This window comes from Solea solea, chromosome 3, assembly GCF_958295425.1.
Source record: "Solea solea chromosome 3, fSolSol10.1, whole genome shotgun sequence".
Taxonomy (NCBI): Eukaryota; Metazoa; Chordata; class Actinopteri; order Pleuronectiformes; family Soleidae; genus Solea; species Solea solea.
This window is the reverse complement of record NC_081136.1, coordinates 2,877,811-2,901,571: the sequence shown is the minus strand read 5'-3', so window position 1 is coordinate 2,901,571 and position 23,761 is coordinate 2,877,811. Positions and strand designations below refer to the sequence as shown.

General features: G+C 41.3%; 2 protein-coding genes and 1 long non-coding RNA gene across 3 annotated transcripts in view; 1 reads left to right on the top strand and 2 right to left on the bottom strand.

Moving 5' to 3' along the window:
* Positions 1–4,729: 4,729 nt before the first annotated feature.
* LOC131456480 (uncharacterized) lies at positions 4,730–9,416 on the bottom strand. The gene is made up of 3 exons (XR_009239909.1): positions 8,682–9,416; positions 6,045–6,085; positions 4,730–4,816 (listed from the first exon to the last, which is right to left on the bottom strand). It is a non-coding gene; the product is annotated as an uncharacterized LOC131456480 (long non-coding RNA).
* On the top strand, positions 8,099–20,913 carry usp44 (ubiquitin specific peptidase 44). The gene is made up of 6 exons (XM_058624822.1): positions 8,099–8,203; positions 12,311–13,966; positions 15,351–15,549; positions 16,612–16,720; positions 17,780–18,048; positions 18,886–20,913. The coding sequence occupies exons 2-6, from the start codon at positions 12,413–12,415 to the stop codon at positions 19,008–19,010; spliced, it is 2,256 nt and encodes a 751-aa protein (XP_058480805.1). The 5' UTR covers positions 8,099–8,203; positions 12,311–12,412; the 3' UTR covers positions 19,011–20,913.
* A 603-nt stretch (positions 20,914–21,516) lies between these two features.
* The window catches only part of LOC131456466 (methionine aminopeptidase 2-like), a 6,840-nt gene continuing 4,595 nt past the window's right edge, over positions 21,517–23,761 (bottom strand). The window contains exons 9-11 of the mRNA XM_058624827.1: positions 23,366–23,469; positions 22,957–23,072; positions 21,517–22,423 (exon numbers count right to left, since the gene is read on the bottom strand). Coding sequence (XP_058480810.1) covers positions 22,171–22,423; positions 22,957–23,072; positions 23,366–23,469 — 473 coding nt within the window. The 3' untranslated portion in view covers positions 21,517–22,170. The remainder of the gene's footprint in view (positions 22,424–22,956; positions 23,073–23,365; positions 23,470–23,761) is intronic.

Sequence of the window (23,761 nt, the reverse complement as noted above, 5' to 3'; positions counted from 1 at the left end):
TCTGCTTGTGCTGCTATAGAACAGAGTTATGGCCTTTGTCCTATCAGCATTCTTGTGTTGCTATTGGCTTCAGAGCACATGGCAGCTCCCGCAGACTCGGGGGACAATACCCCCCCCCAACACACACACAGGTTTGCACAGCTATTCTTCTTAGGACACTGCATACATTATGACAGCCTAAATCCAGGGTGTCCTGAACCACATTTTTAGATTATATGAAGTGTCTTTTTTACAAAACAAATGAACAAACCTCAAGTTTCTTGAGAAAAATATGTGCAATCAGCAATATTACCATTTAACAGGCTTGTATAAAGAACCTTAAAGGAGATAATTTTATTTGTTAGTAACGAGTAACAGATGGTTAGAGGAAATGTAGTGGAGTAAAAGTACATTTCATTACAGGTATCTCAAACTGAAAAATATAGTATTTTATGAAATCATTAAAAAAATCATCCTGTGGGCCGGACTGGACCCTGTGGCGGGCCGGTTTTGGCCCACAGGCCTTATGTTTGACACCCCTGGCATCAACAAAGGATCATCAGTTAATGACTTTCTCAGAATTCCAACTTTCTGACTCTAATGTCAGCATTCTGACTTTTTTCTCTGAATTGCAACTTCTTAGAATTCATGCCGTTTTTGTTTTTTTTTATTTCACTCAGTGTGTATAAATGTTAATATTCACTAACAAATAAAATGTGAATAAAGCTGTGTGTTGTTATTGTCGGTCATTGCTGTGCGGTCAGCGGTGAGTCACATGATCAATCCCGTGATCAGTCTAATTCCATCATCTGTACTAAAAGGAAAAGGAGTCCTTTCGATTAAAAATATCCTCATATCTGTCCAAAATCCAACTTTGGTTTGCACATGCACACACACACACACACACACACACACACAGACACACATCAGGAATGTTTTTCTACCTGGGACAGCAGCATCAGAGCAAGCCAGAACAGGGAGGAGACCATGTTGACATAGCTGCTGCTGATTATTACACAGTCATGCAAACAGGGGACGACTGATGTCGTCGAGTCGTCAATCTGACAACAACAGGGTTCAGACACACAAAAAAACAAGATGCTGGGACTTCACGACACCAGAATAACCATCAGTCGCTGTCAAGCGGCCAACAGCAACAACCGGAGCGGCAGGCATGACAGGAGGCGTGTTTGTGTACGGGCTGTGAAGCATTTCCTCCACCTGTGTTTTCACCCCGCCACAAAAACCTTACACCGTATCCAGCTGCGTCGACACCACCATGAAACCACCGGAATGGCTTCCTTTCACTCGAGTTATTAACGTCTTTGTAAAGACAACAAGCCACTAAGCCACATCTCTGTGTGTGTGTGTGTGTGTTCATGGATTTATATCCAGGTAATGTGAGCGGAAGGATTTTGGTTAGTGCTTAAAAAAGGAGTCTCATGTTATTACACCAATTTAGGACTGCACAGTACTTCAAAAAATCATCAGAATTGTGATATTAACACGCAATTTACACATCGTAAAAGAGTTATACATATAGCCAGGGCTGGGTATCAAACTTCTATACTTATTTTTAAATTAGGGCCCAAGCACTCACACAGTGGTACGAGGACATATTGGAATACCTGGGATTTATTTATTTTCCCTTCCAAAATAATCAAATTTTTGAGACATTAAACATTGGCAAAAATTGACACGCACATCAGAACTGCCGAAATTTTTTTATAAAATAAGGGTAATATGTGGTGAAAACCGGTGGGACAAACCACGAAACTAAGTTGCACCAAATTTCCCAAAACTTGGTGGAAACATGTCACAGCCCAAGACGAACAAAAAAGTCCATTGCGACCATGGACTCAACTCAACAGGAAGTTGGCCATTTTGAATTTTGGCATCCATCTTGGTACGATAAACGTTCTCAGGTGAGTTTGTTCGTTGCAAATCGCCAACATAAACCCCGCCTCAACTTGTACTCGACACAAAGATGAAAAGTTATCAAAAAGGTCTCGCAGAATCTAAAGGGCGTGGCCACAGCAACCATCCGAATTTTGACAAATTTTGACACGAAACAGGAAGTGCCCTGTAACTTCGACGTACATTGACCGAGGCCCACCCTGAACAGTCTACCAACATGAACTTCACCCAACAGGAAGTCAGCCATTTTGAGGTTAGCTGCCATTTTGGTACTAGAGTTGAGCCGAGCAGTGCTAGAATTGTCTAATGGGAAAAATGCCATTACTGTCTGGATCTGCTTTAGCAGGGAACACCAACACCATATTTGTTTATTTAACACGAGTCATATCATATCGTCATCTCGATACTCAACATTTGTTGCATATGTTTGCCCTCCTCTGATTTCACTGAAACATTGTGTCTGAAGCATGCCTGAGTCCAAACTAACAATACACAGATGCTGTATTATATTCTTAATTCTACTAAAAAGGTGTGTTTTCTTTTTGTTAACTTGAAATTAATCATTTCTGCTTCAAGGTAGATGTGGCTTCTTTTGGAGCTCCGTTGAAATCAGAGTCCCTTTTGGGGATCCTAAGCATTTCTTTCCAAGAATCACAGCGTAAGGATATCACTTCACTGTTTAGATACAGAATGTGCTGACATGGTTGTTTTTTTTGTGTTTTCTTAATCCTCTTTATTTCTCCTCCAGGTAAAAAACACACGGACGTCTTTGTAATCAGATGCCACCGTTGATGAATTTATGCGTCTTGTTCAGTCATGCAAAATTTATTCGAGACAAAACATTGTTGCTGCTGGCCTAAACACAAGACTGTATGCCAGAAGATCTACCAGACATTGGGTGTCTAGTTTGGAATTTGTGTTTGCACAAATCAAAGCCACAGAATCACGGTGTCCGACCAGTCAGCTACAAGTAAATGTGTCAAACACATGGTGAAAATGGGCACGGTGTTTAGCGAATGGACTAGATTAGCTTGCTAGTTAGCGAGCCTAGCTTAAATGTAAACATTAACCAACCAATAATTTGATTAACCCCGTTTTGTGGTAACAAAAATGCACTATAGGCCTGACCTTTCCGTTTTTTCTGTTAGCATTCCCTCATACTCTCTATGTCACTTTGTGAACGTGTTTGTTGAGGGGGGCGGGGCATTTAATCACCGACAAACAGCCTTTCTAAACAGGATGTAGGAGAATAATACTAGTTTTCTTGTAAACAAACCAAACTTTGGTTTGTATCCATAGTTTCTATCAAATGTTTACTTCATCAACATCTTAACTACTTTTCCTGGCACAAGCACAGCCATCGTTTGTGGTAATTGGAATGCCCTTTGCCTCAGCAGTTGGAAATGAGAATAACTCCAATGGTCTGGTTTTGTTTAGTTTGCTTGTTTTACTTCTAATTTTGTCCTTTTTTTGTATTCTTAATCAAAGTACCGTATGTAAATGAAGCTGAATGTGTTTAGCGAATGGACTAGATTAGCTTGCTACTTAGCGATCCCAACCCAAATGTTAATATTAACCAACACATAATTTGATTAGCCCTGTTCTGCCATTAGCATCATCATTAGCATTCCCGCCGACTCGCTATGTCACTTCATGAACGTGTTTGTTAAGGAGGGCGGGATTAACGACAAACAGCCTTTCTAAACAGGATGCTAGTTTTCTTGTAAACAAACCAAAGTTAGGTTTGTATCCATAGTTTCTATCAAATGTTAATCTCATAAACATCTTTACCACATTTCTTGGAACTTTTTTTTTTCCCCTCACCAGCGTCCCCGTGTCCTTGCACAATATAAACAAAACACCACTTCTGAAAACATCGCTCTGCAGTGTTGATGCTGGTGCCTTCAGCTGTGTGAAAAGTACAGAGCGCTGGCGTTTATTGATTTGGTTGCTAGAAACAAAGTGTTCGTGAGAAGCGCGTGTGGTTAATTTGGTGAAAACCAAAAAACGGTGAGGTAAACGAAGCGGCAGAAAAAGCTGGCACTGGGATGTAAACTTTGAATAAATCACTCCGGGCGAGAAAAAGAATGAGTGAGGTCATTTGATTTCATGCTAAAATGATTAGTCGCAGTACAGTAACAGAAAAATGTGTAAGTGAGAGCGTGTGCAGATGAAAAGAGGACAGGGGGAGAGGCGTAGCGTGTGTGGACATGACGGCGGGAAAGGCCCGGGGACATGGAGGGAGAGAAAAACATTAGAGGTGATTCACAGGCATCGCATGGCAAATCAACACATACCTCCTTTCTCTAACGCACTCACAAATGCCCCTTAATCTGTCTCCCACAGGAGAGAGAAAACACACACACACACACACCTATTATGGCACTGGCCCTCGATCAGATGAGGGGTTTATGAAGGTGTGTGTGGATCAGGTGCCCACTAATCAGTACATGAGAGGGATTCTTCGCCTGCTGTCAGTGCGTGTGTGCAGATGAAAAGTTCTCCTTCAGGCACAGTTTCATGAATGAAAGTCTACTCCTCCCTCTGTTCTCTCGGTGGAGATGTTTACCTCGCGCGTAATTACTGTCATGTTCGCGTAGCGTTTGATGATGTGTTACAGTAGCAACGCTTTTTTTCTGGAAAAACAATTCTGCCTTTTTCGACTGTGCATTGACTTAATCTTCATCTTATGGAATATGTTCCATCATTGCGTTTGGTCTTTCTAACCATAAACGATGTAACGTTACTTGTGTTAAAGATCGTTTGATTCCACTTTTTATATCAGCTGATATCACTTTTTTTCTTTTTAATCCAACAGAATAAATACCTTTTTGCCAACGTCATCGTCGTAGCGTCACCCACAGGAATCTGAACTCTGAGTTTTGTAGCCTCCAGAGTCGCATCACCTCAGCCCAGGCTCCTATTGGACGATAACAGCTGTCAGTCAAACTGTGTCCACTCAAATGTGTCGTACTTTATCGTCCGTTTTCCACCAATTTGGACCAAAATTCCTAATATAGACATCACGCTCTAATAAAGAAGAGTAAACAAAGCCAATAATAACATAAACTTATCATGGAAATGTTAACTTAGGTCATTTTCTCATTCAAATTGAGTTACATTTGAAACCAGCTATGTAGCCCCCTAGTGGCATTAGATATATTGCTTGTTCCTGATTGGCTTAAGCAAGGAAACGGGAAGACTATGTCAATCTTTATACATGAAAGGAGAATGTAATCTTTCTTAGACCACTCTGGATTAAAGATAGGATGCACTTCTATTGATCCTAAAACCAAAGCTATAAGCTATGCACAGATTCTGATAGGTCTATTCTCGTTTACGTCTCGCATCCACAAATAGGATATAGATCTGATCTAGGACCACATACTGAAGTGACAGAAATCTGATAAGGAAAATCCGAATTTGTGATCATATTTCTCGCTCCATGCAAACCCGAAAGAAATCGTATACAAATCACTTCGGCCTCAACGTAGCCCCTGAGTGTCTACAGATACCAATATAGGTCCGATACAGTATTTTACCTTGTGTACAAACAACTTAGCTGCTAATCATGATGCCTTCAAGTTGTTGTCAGAAGTCGGAGCAACACCCACAAACCCAGATGGCTACCGCGTCACTTACAACTTCTCTGGTAGCTTATCACCACAGACGCCACTGACATCATCATCGCCCTGCGATGGACATCCAAGAGGGTATTGCTAGCTAAATCTAGCCTGAGATAATTCTGTATCCACAGTCTTTTCCCGCCATCAAGTTCCAACATCCGATATAATTGTACGCAATGACATTCACCTCCTAGCTATCACTAGCTATTCCAAAGACTGTGTGTGACTGAGTTCATGCATTATATTAAATTTAAACCTTTCCCCCCCACAATATCTGATCGGGTATCTCAGACTCCGATTCACACAAGAGACAGTAAAGTGTTGTTTGCTTATAAAAACATTAGCACAGAGTGATAGCATCAGCACAGTGAGTGCCATCAGCCCCCATTAACCAGCATGAAGCTGCTACACGTGTGTATTCCACACCAGCACGCAAGACTTTCACATGCCTCCAGGACAGAATCCACACACACACAGAAAGGATAATAACTGAAAGAAGGCATAGTTGCATGATCACATTACCTGAGACGGACAGCTGCAGATGGAGGCAGCAATAGAGGTACCTGCAAATGAAGTATTGCAAGAATGAGTGAAAATAAAACACAGTAGATGCAAAGTTTCAGTCAATTCAAACATTGCAATAGACTTAAAGTGCAAAAGATTCAAAAGGGAACAGGTGAAAACAGCTGGGCGTTATTCTACATCTAATTTAGAGATAGCGGGGGAAAGTTTTCGTGATCAGTATCGGTCCCATATCGTTCAAAATCACTGAAAATGTGATTTAAGTAAATGTTTCTCAAAATGCACACAAACTTTTAAACAGAATAGTAGCCCCCTAGTGGCATTCAGTATATTGCTATCTTCCAGGTTGGTTTCAGCAGGAAAACTAGAAGATTATTTCTTAGACCATTCTGTACTGAAACTGGAGATACAATAAGATAACATGTACTTTGATTGATCTCCACTGGTTGAAATTAAAAACGGAAGCTAAAAATAGTGATTTTGAACATGGTTCTGAACTTTTACTGATTTCCATTCGGGAAAATTAAAAAAATAGAGGCTAAAATAAAATGTAAGTGATTTTGAACACGGTTGTTGGTCTGAAATGCTTATCAAGTGGGATTTCACTCACAACAATCTCTTGAGTTTACAGAGAATGGTCCGAAAAAAAGAGAGAAAATGTCCAGTGAGCAGCAGTTCTCTGGGAAAAGAAAAATAGTGCTCGAGGTCAGAAAAGAATGACGAGAGTAGTTTCAAATGATAACCACTCGTTACAGAGCATCTCAAAACACACACGCTGAACCTTGAAGCAGATCAGCTACAGCAGCAGGAGACCACACCAGGTGCCACGGACACAGCATCCGCTGTACCTAATAAAGTGGCCAGTTAGTCTATATGCTGTGTACGGTTCAACCAGACTGTGGGGGAAAAAATAAACTGATGTTCACATTCATTCGCAGTCTTCATTACTCTCCAAAGACTAAAAGTAGATTTTTATCTCCACAGCTGTCACACTGGAGACTGAGTACGGTGAGAAAAATCCAGATTACGCTTGTGTGTGCGCTGTGGGAACATGAAGCACTGGAGACATGTCTCATGATGTATTTAGGTAACATGACCTGGGAAATCAAAAGCACATGTGTCATCCTTTCATGAGAACGTGCATTAAGAAAAGGTTTAAGACAAGGAAATGGTGTGAAAAGAACCATGTGATTTGGATATTTATTTATATTTATTGATTGATTGATTAATTCTCTGTCCTGTGATGCAGAGAATTAAAGCACCAACATGTGTAATTGTGTCTTATAAAATTATCTTGGGCTGAAACACAATTATTAGAAATGGATGAGTTCAATAAATCATGTGTTAATTTGTTTTTCTTTCAATACCACTGTATTTATGGGGATGAAGTTACTGGGCAATAGTTTGATGCAACACTCCCCTCTAGTGGTGAATAAGTGTAATGCTCCTGTTTTATTGTAAGCAATGATTTTAACTCGTGCTCTTTCAGACTTGTTGATCATCATTCATGAAAAGTGAATTATAACTCGGGTTGCAACGATTATTCGATTATTAATCGAGTACTAAATTAATCTCGACATTTTTCAGCTTCTTAAATGTGAATATTTTCTGGTTTCCTTGCTCCATATTACAAATACATCATTAAAGTTGAACAATTTTTGGCATTTTACGATACCAAATAAGTACTCAATTAACCGAAAGATTACATAAATAAATAAATAATCGCCAGTTGCAGCTCTAATTATAACAGTTCATATGCATTTTATTACAGTTTTCCAACACTATGAATTTCTTCACTGCTTTTTTTGATTTGGATGATCTGTTTGGTGTCTTCTTGTAGTCAAATTTAGTAAATATCAGGGTTAGTATTTTAAGTATGATAAATATACGTTCTCTGCATCTGTACGACACACAAACTACAATTACAGTAAAAAAACACGTGACAAAAATGACAATATAAACTACAAATACAACTAAAAACCTATAGTTTGTCCTAGTTTTAACTAAAGAAAAATGTAGATTATTCGTCATCGTGACCACAACAACAACAACTACGTCACGAATCGAGGACGCGCTCGAGCCAACACCACGCGACAGGGACTGACAAGATGGCGATCATTTTGGAAACAGAGGAGTTACTGCCGTGAAGGAGAGGCTAGGTACGGCGTTTTCTTTCCCCAACAGCAGCGGCTTCACTCACATTGTACGCGTGAGCGTGTGTTCGCGGTGTTCCGTTAAGACACCGGGCACAGCCCCGTGGTGGTTCTTCCTCGGAGAACCGAACCCCGGCTCCGCGGGGCTGAACCTCACCTCCGGCTCAGACACGAACTTGTCGGGATTATCGCCTAGCCTGGTTGGCTGAAAGCTAACTAGCACGCTAGGCTAATGCTAGCTAGGTGCCCTCAAATCTTAATAATTAATTTAGCGTAAATAGCAGAGAGAGATAGCATTCGCGACTTGTTTGTCTGTGCCCCACTCGTAATATAAGATATTCCAGACTTTAGTTTGACCAGTTTATATTTTCTTTGACTTTGATTTTTAGAAATGAGTGATCGTAACTCCGTATAGCTGTTCTCACTTAACCACAGCTAGTTAGCCATAGCTGTAGAAGAGGAGCATTGAAGTTAAGATACATACCTGAGCGTGGATCTGTGTTAAATCTCTGTGAAACATTGGCTCTGTGGGTGCGTGAGTGAGTGTGTGTATCTGGTAATGGGTTCATTAACTCTGCGTTAACGTTCAGCTGTGTGTGTAGTCAGAAGGACAAACCAGGCAAAACGCGCTAACATTACAAACTCTGCTCAAACTCCTCACAAGAGTCTGTTATTGACTTTATTTTAACGCCACATGTTCCTCAGATGAGCAGTTGTTCCCGAAATTAAACTATAAACTGATTAGAGTAAATGATCACGTGGAGCTGCAGTGACAGAGAGGTGTCTACTTTAATAATAGGGGTGGGAATCGCCAGAGACGCCACGATTATCACGATATATAAGTCACGATATGATTATAACGATAGGGTTTGCGAAAGCATGTATTGGGATGAAGTCACACAACAGCTCTAGTGAGAACGAGCACTTGGCATCATCTAATGAACAAAAAGTTTATTTGTAACATTAGTTAAGAAAATATATGCTAAAATATCAATACTTAAGGTGTAATATAAAAATATCACTCCATCAGTTGAATACATTGTGTAGTTTAATTATGTAGTGGTTTAGTGTTAATGGACTTCCTCTGTGTTATGTGGTTACTTCTATCACCTCAGTAGAGTGTGTGTTGGGTCTTTGACAGCAGTGATATTTTATTTATAATCACACTGGCTCAGTGCACACACTCACAGCAGCACAGTCTGATCGATACTAAACTGTAGTGCAGGTCGATACGGCAAAAATAAATGGGTTTATTGCCATAAACGTTTTTTCGAATCGGTGGCTAAAGATAATCGGTATGATGAATGCCAAATTGTTAAGATTGAATGTTGCTCTTGAGCGAAAGAAACAATGAAATTTCAATTTTAAATGTTTAAAGATCCTGCAAGTAACAATCAATAGTGAAAAACGGGAACATTAAATGCGTCTGTAATGTCCGTGTTATTATAATAATAGCAATAATAATCAGAATGATCTTGTTCAAAAGTACACAATACAATAATGAGGAGCCTGGTTCTGAATTTATAAAAAGTGATCATTGGTGTGTGTTCCGTTTGTATTCGCAACTCTGAGCAACCTCACCAACGCGTCTGGTAGTACACATAGAACTGTTTGATTTTTAACTACAGAGGTGTTGCTACACTGTGTTATAGAGCTTTGTTGTTGACTGGTGTCACCGACTGTGGCTAACCCGGGATTTGTTTCCCCACTCATGAATCTGCGCCATGATCACCATCAAAATCTAATCATTTTCTCCTTGAGCCATGACCCACATCCCCAGAAAACTCAATCTAAATGTGTCCTTTACTTTCAGAATTATGCCGCTCACAGACAAACGGATGGACACTTTGACAATTGTCTTGATTCACTGTTAAGGAGATTTACCACCAAAACATAGAGAAAAATGACTACAACCTTAAATAAACTAGAAAATATAAGTAGTATAAGTCAGAGAAATACTGTCAAAATAGCTTACAGCCAATATAAGTGTGAATTTCTCTGTGAAATGAATAAAGTATCTATCTATCTATCTATCTATCTATCTATCTATCTAAGTGTTTAATTTATTGTTGCAGCTCTGTCCTATGGTAAGACCTGTAAACACTGCATTTTTTGAGTCACAAAATTAGATTCTTAAAAACGTATTTAAAGAAATAAAAAGGCAGAACACAGTTCTAACTGGACACATTTAAAGCTAGAGTCCTTTTGTCTTTCATTTGTCCACTGCCTATTGTAGAATTTCTTTCCCCTTGATTTCCCTCCCTTTTATTTCTCCAGTAAAAAAAGAAAAAAGGTAGTCCTGTATCCAGACAAAAGATGCAGCAAAGCTCAGTCGCCCCTTTTGTTGGATAATCTTACTTCTCTGACCTCAGTGGGGGGGTGTTGATAGACTTTAGCCCACTTACGGATCCCCCACTTTGTCAGCTGCGCTACATCGACCCCCGACGATGTGAAAGGCAGGCAGAAAAAGATAAGACGGAGAAGACTGACAGTTGTATTTGGGAGGTTTAATCATTGTTTTTATAATTGATCACCCACATTAAGAAGCTTTAGATAAAAATACAGGCTAGAATTGAATTAAGATGCAAATCGCTAAGCCGCCTTTACCAGTTCTCAGCTTGTCCATCAAATTAATTAGCTTTGACGGAAGACGACAAGGTCACATCCTTGTTAAATCATGCCCTGTAATGTCACCGGACCAGGTTTCAACAGACCACGTCAACTGACTTTGAGGGGGGAAATGTCTGGCAACGCTCGGCACGATCGCATTTGTTTTTGTTTTTTTTACTGTTGGCACATGTTCGGTAATATTAGGCTTTTAGGTTTGTCACAGTGGCCTCAAAACATGTCAGATCTTTGAGATAATTGTTTTATGGTGTGGTTTGATATGAGAAGAACATGATGCCATGGTCACAAAATAAATCAAAACATGCTTCACTTCACCAAAACCATAAGACCCGTGCTTTACGCTTACCTGAGGCAAAGAAAGGCTAAGGGAGTGGAATGCAGTTCCACACACTAGTAGCTTGTGAAATCCTTGGCTGATCACCAAGGGCCATAAACTGCAATTTTTTTGTCTCTGTGACTCTGACTTATTGCAATACCTGGTGAATGAATACATCGGCACCCATTTCTTAATTGTGGCCTGAATGCTAGCTGCTGCTGTGGCTACAGCTGCTTCATATTTCAACCGTTTTAGCGACTTGTTGTGAGTCTTTTCCTTCTCTCTGTAATAAATCAACAACCAGACCAGTGAAAACATGTTGCACCAGCTCTCATTGCTATGGGGTTTACCAAAGTGGAGCATTTTGATTTAATGTGCTCAACAACGTTCTGCTTTGTATAGTAATGTAATTGCACTAGGGCTGCAGCGATGATTACCAAAATAATCAAATATTTCAATAATAGATAAATGAGTTTGACTTTTTATATATATATATATAAAAAATGTGATTTTTTAGCTTTCTTAAATGTGAATATTTTCTGGTTTCTTTGCTCCATACAACAACAAAAAATCATTAAAAACTGAGTAATTTTGGTTTGTGGACAAAACAAGACCTTGTCATTTCCAGGTTTGGGAAACACCAGGCAACATTTTATGGACCAAGCAATTGCTTCGTAATCCACAGCTTAATAAATTATGAAACTAATGGTTTGTTTCAGTCCTAAATGGTACATATTTTGTCCAAGAAAATTACTTTCCCTACTTAACCGCAATTAGGGCTGAATGATATATGATGTTGTGAGATGATGTAAAATATGTAATTGCGATACTACTAACTCAAGCGTCACCATGTACTATGAAATAGATTTGACTCAAAATTAAGCTTTAGTTCACAAGATCAAAATATTAGCTACTGTATTTTAATTCAAGTGTGACAAATTAAAGATTTCAATTGTTTCGACATTTATTGCATTTTTAAATTAGAAAATGTCAATTATTTAAAAAATTTCATAATCCATAATTTATTGTACATCCCTAGCATGTTTGGCTCATAAAGGGGACGACAACTAATGATTTAAGTTTATAAGAATTTTTTGAATCACCGGTCACGGCTTTCTTTTTCCATTAGTTCGTCTTGACTGACCACATCTCTGTTCTCTCCCCTGTAGACACCATGCCCTGGCAGGGTCCCATTTCATAGCTCGCCGTGGTCACCATGGTGATATGAAGCCAGTGTGAATTGTTGACACGTGCTCACAGACTCGTGTGTGATGGACAGGTGTAAGCATGTGGGGCGGCTGCGGCTCGCCCCCGACCACTCCATCCTCAACCCTCAGAAGTGGCACTGCGTCGACTGCAACACCACCGAGTCCATGTGGGCCTGCCTGGGCTGCGCTCACGTGGCGTGCGGACGCTACATCGAGGAACACGCCCTGCAGCACTTCCAGCAGCAGCGCCACCCGCTGGCCATGGAGGTTAACGAACTCTACGTTTTTTGCTACTTGTGCGACGACTACGTCCTGAACGACAACGCCACGGGAGACCTCAAGCTGCTCCGCAGTACGCTCAGCGCCATCCAGAGCCAACGCTATGAGGTCACCACACGCAGCGGGCGCACCCTCCGCTCTGCTAGCTCCGCCCCCGATGCGCTCATGCCATGTGGAGCCCGCGAGCTGCAGCTGAGGGACGAGGACAGGATGTTCACCGCTCTGTGGCATCGCCGCCGGGCGCTCATGGGACGTGTCTTCCGCTTCTGGTTCGCCCTCACCGATTGTGGAAAGAAGAGGGAGGAGGAGGAGAGGAAGAGGGAGGAGGAGGAGGAGCAGAAAAGGGAAGCGAGGGAGAGGAGGCGGGCTCAAAAGAGGCAGCTACAGGAGGAGCTGGAGAACGCTCCTTTGAGAAAGAGCCGGCGTTTACTTCGGAGAAGCCAGCGAGCCACAGAGGTGGCGGTCGCAAAACCATCCAGGACATCACGCAATAAGACAAAAACCCCTTTGCCTTCGACTCCCGCACACAGGTCGCGGACTCAGAGTCCTGCTTCTGCTACACCCAAAAGAACCACACGGACAGAAAAGGCCCAGTCGACTCCTAAACGCAGGAGTCGTTCCTCTACCACCAAATCGAAGCCCAAAACACCTTCAGCAACTCTTCGAACTACTCATACACCTGTTCGCCACAAGCAGAGCACCAAACAGGGGGGCTCACCCTTTAAACGTCGTCCCACGGTTACACCTGGCGTGACGGGCTTGAGGAATTTAGGCAACACCTGTTATATGAACTCCATTTTACAGGTGCTGAGTCACCTGCATGTCTTCAGGGAGTGTTTCCTGCGCCTGGACTTGACCCAGGCACTGGAACTACTGGCAACCGCCGTCCACGGACAACTGGCAGCCGGGAAGGCCTTGTCCCAGTCGCCCCTGTCCCAGAGGAAGGGCCTTCAGACCAGCTACGGTTCTGGGGCAGGACTAAGCGGCGGTGCGTCGCGGTCCCGCAGCATGGAGCTGATACAACCCAAAGAGCCGAGCTCGAAGCACATCTCCCTCTGTCACGAGCTGCACACCTTGTTCCAGGTCATGTGGTCGGGCAAGTGGGCGCTGGTGTCGCCGTTTGCCATGCTGCACTCGGTGTGGCAGCTGATCCCCGCGTTCAGGGGCTACGCGCAGCAGGACGCCCAGGAGTTCCTGTGCGAGCTGCTGGACAAGGTGCAGCACGAGCTGGAGAGCACCGGCAAACACACGACGTCGACGGGCGTCCCGCAGAAGCGGCTCATCAAGCAGGTGCTGGACGTGGTCAACACCATCTTTCACGGTCAGCTGCTCAGCCAGGTATGAGAGACACACACACACACACACACACACACACACAGTCAACTGTAATCACCTTTACTAAGCAACCACTAAAGGGAAATCAACAGTCTTAATCTGACTCATGCAAAATGCATGTACACACTGATTACATCGATAATTCAGGAGTTCACACATTAAATTGGCCTCCACTCACAAAGTGGAGGTTTAAAGTTACACGAGATGACTAAACATGTAACAATAAGTTCCTTCCTAATGTTCCTAATCTTCTTCAAATGATAACGGCACATAAAGAGCAGAATTGTACGTTTTATTTCTGTATGTTTTCAAGGATGGGACAATACCCCTAGTTTGTGTCCAATACCGATGTAAAAGAGTATAGATATCCGTCAGATACCGTCATTTTAGACCATATGGAGCTGTTAACAACACATTTCTGATGTCATTTCAAAGAAGATTGGATAGCTGTGATTGATTGAACAACAAGAGAGCTAAGTAGGAAAAATGTGATATGATATTCAGTTGCTTTGAAAAGAAATTGTCCCTAGGCCAAACTTAGTTGCTGACTGCTGATTTACACGCTGAGTAAAGTCACAAGGCTGTCAAATACACGACTGCACACAGTTACGTGACTGTGACAGACGAGACACGCCTCGCTTTTATAGATTTACGAGCGATAGTAACAGACGCATGACGCCATATTTGCAGACTTGTTACATAAAGTACCTTAAAGTGATACTTGAGTAAAAGTACGTTACCAGAAAATGACTCTGGTAGAAGCTTATGTCACTTTTAAAAAATAATATTACTTAAAAGTACTTAAAGTATATGACATTTACTGTACTTTTATATAGTATCCAAAGTCATTTTGTGAAAACTGTAGTGAAAAGCCGCTCATCAAGACTAGAGGAAATGAGAGTGGAGTAAAAGTTGCTAGAAATACATATAACAAAGTAAAGTACAGATATACGTGACTTTTCTACTTAAGTGACAGTAACAAAGTATTTGTACTCTGTCACATTGCAACGCTGCATATTTACAGTCATGAACGGGGGTATCTGTCAAAGTTCAGAGTCGCGTCGTGTGATTGATGGTTGAAGGGCGTGTGGAGAGTTGGTGTGAGGACACACACACACTGTGACACACACACACACTGTGACACCTGCTCGTGCTGAATAGAGGGATTGTGGTTGTGGAAATCCTCCGTTCTGTGGCTGTGAAGCACTGATTCAGACTGTTTTTCCCCTTCTTCCTTGTATACCACACATCCTCACACCAAGGGTGTGTCGTATATATGAAAATACATCAAACCTCATCAAATCTTTGTGTTTAGTAAAGATTTAAGTCAATTTAAAAAGAGACCAGAAAAGTGAAGAATGATCTGTATTGTGTGTGTGGCGTGCAGGTGACGTGCCTGGCGTGCGACCACCGCTCCAACACGGTGGAGCCGTTCTGGGATTTGTCTCTGGAATTCCCGGAGCGCTATCACAGCAACAGCCGGGAGTCGGCGGCGCAGGCCTCGTGCCATTTGACAGAGATGCTGGCCAAGTTCACCGAGACGGAAGCGCTGGAGGGGAACATCTACGCCTGCGACCAGTGCAACTGTGAGTTTAATCCACAGCCTTTTAAATGATAAATAATGTTGTTTTGATAAAGTAAAGCTGGAAAATTAAAAAGATCATCTGTGCTACTGTGGGGGAAAAAGAACATTATTGTGGTTTAATGTCATAAATTTCACAGCCTAACTCATTAAAGTATATTATATTCTCTTTTTGACTTTGATGAGGCTGTTTATCCTTGCGTCACAATAGAGTAATGTAATAATTACTGAATATTTGGCAAGAAAAGCAGACGTGCGGCTCATGTACCGGCCTGTACACGGTTGTAATCAGGCCAGCAAGCAATTAATGGAGCAATCATCAGCTATTAAAGTAATCGAGGGCTTATTTTTCTTTCATTTTTCTGAAATGTGAATAATAACGGCTTTTACTGACACGTTCCATATTTGAGGATGTCATTTTTGATGTTTCGGGACACACAGGTTGAGGTTTTTCACCGTTGTATTGATGAGTTGATGAATGAAAAGACGTTTTATCGGTTAGTGTGGTCACAGGCTACACACTTGCTCCTAATGATGCGTTTGTTTTGAATTAAGGACGCACGATATTGGTGTTTTATTTTTTTTAAATCATAATTTGAGGGGGTGCAAGCATAGAAATCAAGGAGGTAATGATACAGATATCGTGCTGCTGTGTCAGATGAAACACTGTTTTATACACGACTGTGCACAAAGTCTTCAGCCACCATGAGATTTATTGTTTTACTAATGATGCTATAGACCATAAAGTATGATTATTTCTCAAGTACTTTATTGGGAGGAAACGCAACATTTTGCAGTAAAGAAAAGTTAAATTGTCAAGTACTCTTACGCTTCTCTTAAAACTGTAGTGGAACCTAAAACCTGTGTTTGTTGACAGATAAAAAAGGTCTATTACACCAAATTTATTCAAGATATGTCATTAATTGAGACTACGTGAGATCGACTTTCAATGAAGTACCTTAGTTTCAATCCAAATGACTAAGCTTTTACTTTTTACTTTGCCACAGTCCTGTAAATGTGAGCGTGTGTGTGCGCGTTAACTCACTCTCTCCTCTCTCGCGTGCAGCTGCTCGGCGGCGGTCGTCGTCCAAGCCCGTCCTCCTGACCGAAGCACAGAAACAGCTGATGGTCCACAAACTGCCTCAGGTGCTGCGGCTTCACCTCAAACGCTTCAGGTAAAAAAAAAACCCATGTCACTCACTCAGTAAACCTGCCTGTGTCACTGTTTTTAAAAATAAACGTCTCTGTAACAAGAAAATAGAAGAAACACACGCACGCACAAAAAAACCACTGATATCCTGTTGCTCACAGCAGGAAAGTCCCAGGTGTAAATAATCAAACTAATGACAGCAGAGATGGTCTCGTCAGTAACACCTGTGTTTAATCATGACAAGATGGCCGCCGTGCACAAAAGGACCATCCTCAGGTTTTTCAGATTTAACATCTGAAAATTCATACAAAATATTGCCATTGAAATGTTAGAACTTGTTTTTATAGAAAAACAAACACTTAAATGGATTAAAATGTTTTTAAATAGTTGGCAAATCATTTCATAGTTGCGTATTAATCGATTAGTTGTGTTTACTTCAGCTTCTTAATTGTTTTAATATTGTAAACATGATGTAAGAAAAGTGGATTTTGGCCGATATTTTTTTGACCGATATATGACGCCGATATTTTTTTGACCGATATAATGTATGATGCCAAAATGTTTTTGGCTGATAAATGATACTGATATTTTTTTAAGCTGATACATTTGCCCAATTTTTCTTTCTTGTTGTAGCAGATTTGTAAAAACAAATTAGACGGAAAACACCTCAACATTTGTTGGTCTAAATAAAAAAAATAAAACATTCAAATACTGGACTCGAATTAACAGTAAAAAATACTTAAGTATCATTTTGTATTTACTTTAAAAAGGACGCGTCAATATGATACCCAGTGTTGGTATCGGTCTGACGCTGGTCAAAATCGCAGAAACAGATATCGTAAAAAGAAAAAGGTTTAAATCACTGCGCAAATACCGTAAAAATGTGGGCTGTCAACATTTTAATGAATTAAAAAAATTTATTTGTATCAAAAACGATATTAAATCATCTTGATAATGTGTAATAATTTGCTGAGTCAGTGTTTTTAGATTTGTAGATTTGTTTTCTTTGGTTGCGCTGAATCTTAGTCGGACAGTTGCGATGCAGGCTAACTCCTCCTCTCTCTGTCCTGTGATTGGTTGTCAGGTGGTCGGGGCGGAACCACCGGGAGAAGATCGGAGTCCACGTCAGCTTCGACCAGATCCTCAACATGGAGCCGTACTGCTGCCGAGAGCCACCGCCACCATCACCGCCGCCCAAAACCTCGTCCTGCTCCAGTCCTAGTGGCAGCCCCGCCTCCCCGAGCTCGCCGCGACCCAAGCACTTCCTCTACGAACTCTCTGCCGTGGTGATGCATCATGGGAAGGGCTTCGGCTCTGGCCACTATACAGCCTACTGCTACAACAAAGAAGGAGGTGAGTTTGGATTTGGAAGTTTTTAAGCCCCAGCTGCTCCTGGACTTGAGGGGCTGGACGTGAGAACGCGATACATCGCAAAAGCCAGATATTCTCGCAAAAAACTTCTTCTACCTCCCCAGTCAGTTCTCCGAGTTTTGCAATAGTGAAAACTATTGTTCGGATTGAATCGATACTATTCTTTAATTTGCCGCAAAAAGCTGACGTTTAAAGACGGGAACATTTTATTCATCGCATTTTCTTCCGATCTGTCTTGAGTTTGTAGCTACACATTTAATCGCAACACGCATTGCCGTCAGTCACCGATGATGTTAGCCGTTAACGTCAAACATTCGCATTTATAGATGTTATATTTGTACGTGTTACCCAATTTTCCCGACATTTTGTCTTTTACCTGCTGCGTTTTCGCTAACATTTGTGCCCAAACTTTGGCCAAGATGACGAGAGAGTAAACATCGCAACTGACAAGGTTAGGGTTAACATAATTCAAAAAATTCGGACAATTCCCAGCGAGCGACTCCTGCGGCTCGTCGATCGGAACTTCCCGAAGCTCTCGTACGACTTCTTTCTAGGGTGGTGAATCACGGTCCACGATACGATGATTCTGCGATTATCAATATATTGCGAGACAATCACGTAGCGATACGTCAATCAAAACAATGACGTTTGCTCTGGTGTATCGATTATCGCACATTATTACACAAGGAATGACTTATACAACGTAAGTTTTCGTCAGACTCCCACGACGTTTCTGGACACTTTATTGATTTGAACAGCTTGACTGAAGGATTAGATTATCGTGTCGTACTCACTTGTCGTGTTTTTTGTGCGTCGCAGGTTTCTGGGTTCACTGTAACGACTCTAAGATGAACGTGTGTTCAGTGGAGGAAGTGTGTCGAGCTCAGGCGTACATCCTCTTCTACACGCAGAGAGTAACTCAGGACAAAGACCGGCCGCTGTAGACCCACAATCCACCTCTTCTTCTTCTTCTTCTGACCACTCAGCGAGACGACGACGACATCAGCACAGCGCCACCTAACGCTCTTTTTCTCCGTGGTTGTTTTGGGCATTTCTATCCTGGGAGGATGGGTCTTTTTCTATCAAGTCAGAGAGAGAAGACGGACTCCTTTTTAAAAAAAAACCTGGTTCTGCTTTTTGAACTTGTTCATGGTGTTTATATGTAGGTATTTCTTAAAAAGAAAAGATTTGGTTCTGTTTGTGTTTTATGTACAGTGATTATTTTTTTTTAATTATAAATGAGAGCGTTTAAGCCTACATGACGAATTCTGCGTTCACACCGGATATGGCGCAAATATGTCGCGCAACAAGAAGTTGGCGCAAAGACACGACAAAATCACACAACATATTTTCAAGTTTTGTGGAAAAAAATTCAACTTCTGGGACAAATTTGCCAACTGTCAACTTGAAATGTTTTTTAAACCGTGAAAATTTCGCGAAAGAATTTTTTTGCAAAACATTTTCAACTTCTGTGAGATTCTCACGTACGCAGCGACAAAATTGCATCTATCGCACAAATCGTGCTCCAGTTCAAATTTTTTCTACTTTTGCGAGAAAGTACGCCGCCATGTCGACGCGATGGATAATAAGCGCTGAGATTCTACGAATTATGTCAGGTACTTGGCAGCGTCCATCGCGTCACAGAATTATCCCGCGGCACGATAGACACGATTGGCACGCAGCGACGTGACAAAATCACGTTTTGTGAGAAATCGCGCAGACCCAGCGACCAATCGGCATGGAGATTCTCCAAATTACGCCACGTACTTGCCCCAGTGACAAATGGCGTACGGTGCGAACACAGCATTACACTCACACACAAGTGCGCCCCCTACAGGTCGTACAGCTGTATTTTAGTTTTTAATGTAAATGTTGTTTGTGTGTCTGTTTTAAAGGAAAAGAAATCAAGGTGGAAAATGTTCCTCAGTCACTTTAGAAACTGGATATCGTTAAAGTGTCACTCGCTCTCGAAGAAAACGGCCGACCGCAGCAATTTTGTTTCCATCCAGTTCAAATGCACTATGATTGTTTTTTGTTTTTTTTTAACAAAACTGTTGTTTCATGGTTCAAATATTTGTACACAAACAGGACAGGAAGTTTATTTTTCAGGAAAACAAATAGCTGACCTCAAACCAAAGCTTTGGAATTTAAGAAAAAAAAAAAAAACCCTCGCCACATTTTCCAAAACTCCCTCCTCAGATTGAAACCCCCAAAACCTTTTCAAATTGATAATTTTTTGGCTAAATGCTGCCACCTATCTGCTGCAGAATGTAACTGCCGTCAGAGGCTGAAAAACAAACCAGTGTTTATTAAAAAAATAAAAAGTGCCCTTTTGTTTAAAAATAGAAGTATATTTTTATAATATCAAGTCTTTTTTTTTAAAGTGGAATCAGCACAAAAACCAGCATTTATTTACATAACGAATGTATTTTTATAAAAAAAAAATCATTTTCCTTTAAAGAGGCCATTGACTGTTTTTGAAAAGTTTTTATACAAATGCCGATTTGTTCACCAGCAGCAGTGACACGGTTCACCAGTTCATTCAGTAAATGTGTGAGTGAGCGTGTGTTGGTTTTATTATTTATCGCCATACTGGAGAACGATGTATAAAACGAAAAAAAAATTCCTTCACATTTGAACCAGCAGAGGGAAAAACAAAGCACACTTTGTATTGTTTGCATTATGGTTACTACTCCATGAATGTGTGTGTGTGCGTGCGCGAGTGAGTGAATGGATGAATGTAAAGTTATGGAAGTTATACTATGCAAATTGTTACCTCAATTTTTTGGTTTTCTAGAGAAAATTACCTCAATAAATGAGAATATTTTTTCATTTTTCTACAAACGATTCAAGTCTTTTGTGTTTTTCTTCACTCTCTTCAAACAGGAAGTGCCGCTTTAACATATTTAGCTGTGAAGGACTTAATGCTGTCACTATGGATTCAGAATTCAACAATTCAACAACTTGGGCTGTTGGAGCTTTTTTTTTCTCATCCGTATTAAAGCCTCATAGGAATAAAAATGTACGTAAACATCGGAACTAAGAAATTTTGCACACATAACCACAGCTAGTCCTAAAGTGCCGTATCTTTTAAATACTGCTAACAATTAAAATTCTTAAAGTAATTTTAATAGTAGCGTTTGTGGTGTGTTAGCGGAGTGGCAACAGTGGCAAACACACATTTGAACAAATTACGAGTCAATTTTGGAAAAAGTGATGGCCCTAATTTTTCGTTCTGTACAGGATAGCCACGCCCCAAAAAAATTCCATAATCACTTATGTGATTTTTCAGCTTCTTAGATGTGAATATTTTCAACAACTACTATAAAAAATAAATCGGTAGCTGCAGCCTGACTTAAATTCAAGTTTGTCACTTAAAGCTACAGTAAGCGATGTTTTTTGTCGCATTCTTTGTTTCGATTCATTAAAAACGAGAAAAGGCAAAAGATGTGAACCATGAGCAAAAATTATTTTAATCAACTTTTCTTTTCTTACAAAAACATTTGTCAGGGGTTTTCAAAACAAAGCTTTTTTTTTCTCTTAAAGTGGGAACATTCGGAGATATTTAACAAATAACAGAGAAACCAGAGTCCCCGCCCACTTTCGCCCACAGCGACAGAAGCTTGAACGAACACTGTGTTGTCGTGGCAACAGAACCCCAAGCGTTGTTTGTTTTTCTTTCTTTTTGTTTGTTTGTTTGTTTGTTAGCAGATTTCTGGCCATGCACGGACGCCGGACCACGTCTGAAAACCTCGTAACGAGCTTCTTGTGCTTAATTTAACTCGAGCACTGAAGCAACTGGAGGTTCAGGGCGGAGCCTCAGGAAGTTAGGAAAATGGGTGGGGTCTGGGATTTCCTCACCATCTGTTTAACAGTTAACTCTCGTCAGGATGTCGGAGGAAATCTGCGATGCTTCTTAAGCTGTAGTTGACGTGAGAACAGCCATGTCTTCTTCTTCTCAAAGCTGCGTGTGGTGCGTTCAGGTACAATCCAGTAGCATTTGGCGTCCGTCACAACCACACGAGCCGTTTTCTGCTGGAGGAGGAGGAGCTAACAGGGTCGGGGGAGGTGCAGGGTGGCGTGGGGTGGGGATCGCGGGCGCTGTCAGTAGTCGTCTCCTCGGCTCACCACCTCCTTGCAGGTGGGTCTGAGCAGGATGGTGTGCTCGAACTGCGCCGTGTAGCAGCCCCGGGTGTCGCAGAGCGGCGGGTACGGGTCCACGATGCCCAGGTCGCACAGGTTCTTCAGCGCCATCAGGTACTTGCTCTCGCCGAGGCGGTCCAGCCAGCGGCGGCAGAACGCCAGCGTGCCGAAGTTCTCGTTGATCACGTTGAGCAGGTGCTTCGCTCTCGGGAGCCTGGAGTGGGGGAGAGGACGCCGAGGTCAAACGACAAAAAAAATCACATTTAATTAATGTCAATCCTTTGTTTTTCAAAATAAAATGAAAAAAAAGAAAAGGAAAATGACTTCTTTTTTCCCCCAATTTCTGATATTGTGTTCAAATATAATATAAATATATATAGATATTGTGTCCTGTTTTGAAGTTGTGTAACCTGAAAGTGACCTGTGACGATAAAACTGTCCACACCGACAAAAATGGACATTTTTATGCTTTTCGCTGGACGTAAGAACAAGAAGACATGCCCATGGAGGAAAGATATTCACGTACAGATTCAAACTTCTGAACTTAACCTGCAGAAAAGTTTGACGACACTACACTTATGTTATCTTTTTTCATGTGTTGCACTTTGTAGACGGTCCCTGAGAACGAGACTGTGAGCTTGTCGTCTACGTTGCTACGGTTCAAAATACGTCTCGTTTAAATGTTATTATTGATCACAAACGTAACGTTGTAACGTAACGTATTGAAGACAGAAGCGGAACGTTTACCTGATCGGGACGTGGCCGACGTCAAAGTTCTTCATGTAGTGCGAACACTCCATGTCGTCATGGACGACGCCTTTACCCGTGCTGCCAAACGTCTCGATGGCGTAAACTTCTCCCTCCTGCTCGGACGGAAAAAAACAAACACACACACACACACACACACAACAGCGTCAGAAACAGCTGACAGTTTAAAGGTCCAGTACGTTAAAAAACGGTTAGGCCAAATGACTTGCATTTGGTTACAAGAACTTTTAAGGGTGTGGTTTTCACTTTTCCGCGTTACTCCTAACATTCTCTTTTATTGGTGGGTTTTTCCTCTAGTGCCACCCAGTGGCCACAGGACGCAACATCATCCATTCTGTGAGGCTAAATGTTACGTACTGGACCTTTAAATGTGTAAAACTGAGCTCACCTCCATCCTCGTGGCTTCTCCTCCTTTGACGATGGGCACCGTCTTCCCCGCGTGTATCCTGTACTGACCGATCGAGTGACCGTTCAGGTTCCGGATTGGTTTCACTGCGAAGAGAGGTGAGAGCGACTGTTTACTAAACTCTACCACCAGGGGGGGACAACAAAAGGATGTTATTTTTTTACACTTTATTAAAAAAGTATATATCTTTAATATATACATATACACACACACACACACATATATATATGTATACAGTACATACACATATATATACATACACACATATACATATATACATATACACATATATACACACACATATATACATATATGTACATATACATATACACACACACATATACATATATACACATATACACACATATATACGTATAT